We start from the raw sequence: 4635 nt of genomic DNA on the forward strand, positions 1-4635 counted from the left end.
TTTTTTTTTTTCCCCCCCGATAATGTAGTATTTGCATGTCTGAGCCACTAAAGAAAATGTGTTGGGAACTCTGAAGGTCTTTGTTCTTCAAAAGTGTACAATCAACATTTATTTCCCAGGAGATCTTCATGAATATACTCACAATTTAGAGACAATTTGCATGTCTCTAGAAAACTGATTAAAACAATTGCAGAAAGGAGACTGGAGTGCTAACCCTTGCCCTAAAGTCTGTTTATGTATTGCATTCACTACTTTTTAATCTAGAAATTGTCTTTGAAAAAGAAATTGAAATGTTACACATTGCAATGTTGTTTAAGACCATGCAAAATGAAGATAAAATGATTCGCTTTCAACAGAGGGGAAAAAAAGACGATGATCATTATATGTACTTTGCACTTCTGTAGGTAGTTAACATTAATTTAGAGTAAAATTTTGTATAATAATGAAAGACACAGTAGGGCAGAAGAATTACTATTCTTCTGAGCAAATGTAAAGCAACRTAAAATTATCTGGTGATTTAATGACATCTTAGGTAAGCTTGGGCAGAATGTGATGTGCTGATGTCTCTGCATCGTCTAAAATTCTCCTGCAGCCTCAGTCTGACCCGAAWTATTTTCCTGGAGTTAGATGAAGGGATAAAGCCAAAGCTAAGGCACACTCCTTCGATTAAGGAGCTGAAAAGCACAGTCTCTAAATTGAAAGCCTGTATCTCAAAGTCCTTCCTGGATTAAGCAATTAGATTGGGCCCTGATGCTCTTTAGTTCCATCTCCCAAGTCGAGGAAGTAAAACAATTGACTCTGGTGCCCAGCTTCCTGGGAGGGACCCTGGAAAGCAAATTAGTCCGGTTGGCTCTGGAAGAGCTGTTGGAGTCAGTTTGAGTTTTGGCATTCATGCAGTAGTCTGGCTATTTGAAAGAAATTTGATATATCAACCAAAATAGCAAAAATACAAAAATAGCAAAAATACCAACTCCTGGCCTTTTCAGACYTCTGCTTCTCAACCACTTGCACTCTCCAAAGGGGGACTGGGAAGTCATGGGGAGGAGTTTTTAATCATATACTTCTCACTTAATGTATGTACTCATCTATGTTGAATGACATGACACACATTGCATTTTCCATAGGATTCAAAGCAATTTCTTCAGCAACTCAGCTGGCCAGGAATTAACTGGACTCGTAAGATTTTAAGATAAAAGAAACTTCTGTGGTGGAAGGTATGCATTACAGCAAGGAAATTTAAATGTGTTAATAAATACAGACAGTGAGGAAAAAGCAGCTCATCAGCTGGGGATATTTTACATGCAAGAACCTYTAAAAAGTAAACAGCTCCCTGCACAAAGTACGTCTCAGGTCCTCAGGCACTCTAGGACACAGTATAAAAGCCACCGTGGTGTGAGAAGCTCTTATCCATTTCTACTTTCTCATCCTCGGTGGACAGGGTAAGTCCGATCTACTCRCGGTGTTTCTATGTCCCGAATTGTTGCGTTCTTCATACTTTATTTTTACATGTTCTTTGCTATAGTAATAGATTTATGTTCTTTATCAGGGTATAGAAAGACTTGCAAGGAGCTGTTTCCATAAAACAGCTGGTGTTTGAAGGGTAGTGAGTGCTGGATGAAAGATTTCTTAAACCGTTTTTAGACGGGTTACTCAGTTCGTATAGAGAGGGTGGAAGCTATTTGCTAATATAATAACTTTGGAAAAGGTTGGCTTCTGAGATGAGCATGAAGCTACTTTCTGCATAAGACTGATCGAATAGGAAATAAGGCTGAAGAATATGGGAAGATCGTATAAGAGTTGGGTAGAATTTTTGTTGCTTCAGAAATCAGCCCACCTGCAGGGAGGACAACAAGTTGCTGTCACACTTTTCAAGTTATGCTCCTTATTTCTAAGCACTCAGGGTGTTCCTGGACTCTGCAATCAACACTCAGTTTCTCCTGTTCCCCGGCATCTTAGAAGCACAGCGATATGACAAGAATTGCAACTCCTTTTGTGCATTTACCTCTCTGTTTTTCAGATTTACCTCCATCTCACAGACATGTCCTGCTATGATCTGTGTCCTCCCACCCCWTGYGGCCCAACACCGCTGGCCAACAGCTGCAACGAGCCCTGCGTGCGGCAGTGCCAGGACTCGACCTATGTGATCCAGCCCTCACCTGTGGTGGTGACGCTGCCYGGACCCATCCTCAGCTCCTTCCCGCAGAACACGGCCGTGGGATCCTCMGCATCCGCAGCYGTGGGAGATGCCCTCAGCACTGGAGGGGTTCCCATCTCTTCTGGCAGTTCCTCGGGCTTAGGCAGCCTCGGCTATTCGGGGCTTGGTGGCCTCTATGGACGGCCATACCGCCGCTACAACCGTCGCGGCAGCTGCGGGCCCTGCTAGAACCACCAAGGAAGGCATGAGCAGAAGCTTGGAAGCACCATAGAGGGGCAGGACTGAGGCCACGGCCATGGCCACGTGCTTGCTGACCACCCTGTTTTTCCCTAAGCTCTTGCAGCTGCAGGAGCTYGGCCTAATTTTAAAGATCAGGCCTATATATGTCTTAATTCTAGTATTTCTGGTTTAACACCTTTCTCTTGACTGATGCAGTAAGAAATTTGACTTGCTATAAACCATCATCTTTAGATGGAGGATTGGTTTCATTAACCCTGAACCTTATGCTTCCTGTGCTTCTCTTTCTGCTTTGCATTCTCATTAAAATCATGACATGTGTCACATGAGGAGGCGTCTGGTCTTTATCCCCTCCCTTCCTTTCCTCAGRGGAAGATTTGCTGCTCTGCAAGTTCAGTGCCAGGCAGATCCCTATAAAAATCACACTGCAACAGGAGATAACTCCAGCCATGAAGAGAGAAATATTTTATCTCCTCCGTCCTTAAACCTTGTTTTCTACAGCCATATCCTCAGTACAGCATCAAATAATTATTCCTGACTACGACTGAGGAAGAGAGATTTCAGAATATCCTGATTATATATTAAGAAATAAACAAACAAACAAACAAACAAAAACTCAGAAATCTATTTTTTTTCTGCTCAGCCACTTTGACTGGAAGGAAGGAGTATTTGCTAACAAAGAAGAGTAAATAGAAAAACAAAGAGAAAAAACCTCTAACAGACTAACGAAGCAAAGGGAAAAAGAACATGCAGGATCCTTCTTTGCCTTACTTATCAATCTGTGAATGCTGAAATTATGTAGTAATTGGCTGCTAAATTGCAAGGTGATTTTAAGGCCTCTGAGGTGTCACCAGAAATCCTCAGAGCAATAACAATTACCCAGAGCAGCTGACACACAGGGAAGATAATGATTTTTAAATTGCTCAACAAACATAAGTTCCCACAACGCTATTGATGCCTTAAGGATCCCAATTAAACTGTCATTACACATTTGGGGAAAAAGAGATTAAACGGGGCGTATTGTCCAACACATTAACGTGGCCTGAGACTGAGGTTTGCTCAGAGAGGAGGCTGAGGACAAATGGCTGAGAACAGAAGYTCTAAAGCAGAAGAAAAACAAACTTTTGATGTAGTATTTGTCTTGCCTTCTCTTGAAGCTGGATCCCACTGGAGAATCTGTAGAAATCACTTGCTCTATTTTACAACAAGTAAAGGCAGAAGAGTCAAAAAATTAGAAAATATCACTTGGTTTAAGTTAGTCTTGAACTAGACTCATTATGCTCTAAACTGCAGCAGTGGTTTAAGGGGAATACCTTGATTTATRTCACAGGTTTCAACTAGAAGCAGGCACCTTATGTGCTCTTGCTGTAAATGGAGTTGAGGAAGAGTTAGATAAGCCCAGAAACAGGTATCTAATTAAGTGTAATAAGTTCTACAGTACTGTAACTTTGACTCTAAAGTAAGCCCATGTGAGAAAGAAGAAGAAAAAGCAATTAAACCTGTTGCTTGCAATATATTGCAGGTTTCCTGTTATCCCAAGAAATATATCCCACTCCGGCAGGAAGAGAAACTCACTTTTTGCTGGAGGTCGTGTTTGTCTGCCTACCAGAAATTGTTTAACAGCTTTCAGTGATGATATTGTCATGTTCACTGTGATTATTGCTTTATCCAAACTCATCATGTAGCATGATGTCCATGTTACACCATCATGATTTCTTTAATCTTTGATCTTAATGAGCTAGTTAAATTTTTGGTATCATTGCAGTGATCTCATTGTAGTTTCCATACGCATTAAGCTGACTCCATACATTAACTCTTCCTTTCTTAAATTGCCCTAAATGCAGTAGTGTCAAGATTTTGTAAGAATCCTCTCCAGTTGACACCCATTCTGCCTTTACAGCCCACAAACAAGTAAAACTCAAGCTAGGAATAGCCAGGAATTTGTGTCCCTAGCTTGAATAACCAGAGCAAACTCRGTTTTCAAGTGATCACCATGCTGAGATCGTAGCGGCGTAGCGKCGTCCAAAGGTGCACAAGCCCCCCGAGCCCAGCGTGGCCCCGGTGCTGTAGAGCCCCCAAGCCCAGGAAGCCCTCAAAGGCGGGAGCTCCAGAGGACTCCTTGTAYGAGAGTCTGCAGTCCTTAATCATCTTTGTTGGCCTCCGCTACACCCTCTCTAGAAACTCCAAGGATTAGGGAGGCACCAGGAGAAGATCTCCAATGGTGCTCTCCAATGCCCACCACT

The 4635-nt window shown here is 42.2% G+C and overlaps 1 protein-coding gene across 1 annotated transcript; it reads left to right on the forward strand.

The window, feature by feature from the left end:
- The first annotated feature begins 2038 nt into the window (after nt 1-2038).
- LOC112956979 (feather keratin B-4-like) lies at nt 2039-2383 on the forward strand. The gene has a single exon (XM_026050469.1). The coding sequence runs from the start codon at nt 2039-2041 to the stop codon at nt 2381-2383; it is 345 nt and encodes a 114-aa protein (XP_025906254.1).
- The last annotated feature ends 2252 nt before the right edge of the window (nt 2384-4635 follow it).

The sequence above is a fragment of the Nothoprocta perdicaria genome, unplaced genomic scaffold (genome assembly GCF_003342845.1).
Source record: "Nothoprocta perdicaria isolate Ctin4 unplaced genomic scaffold, notPer1 scaffold_693, whole genome shotgun sequence".
NCBI lineage: Eukaryota > Metazoa > Chordata > Aves > Tinamiformes > Tinamidae > Nothoprocta > Nothoprocta perdicaria.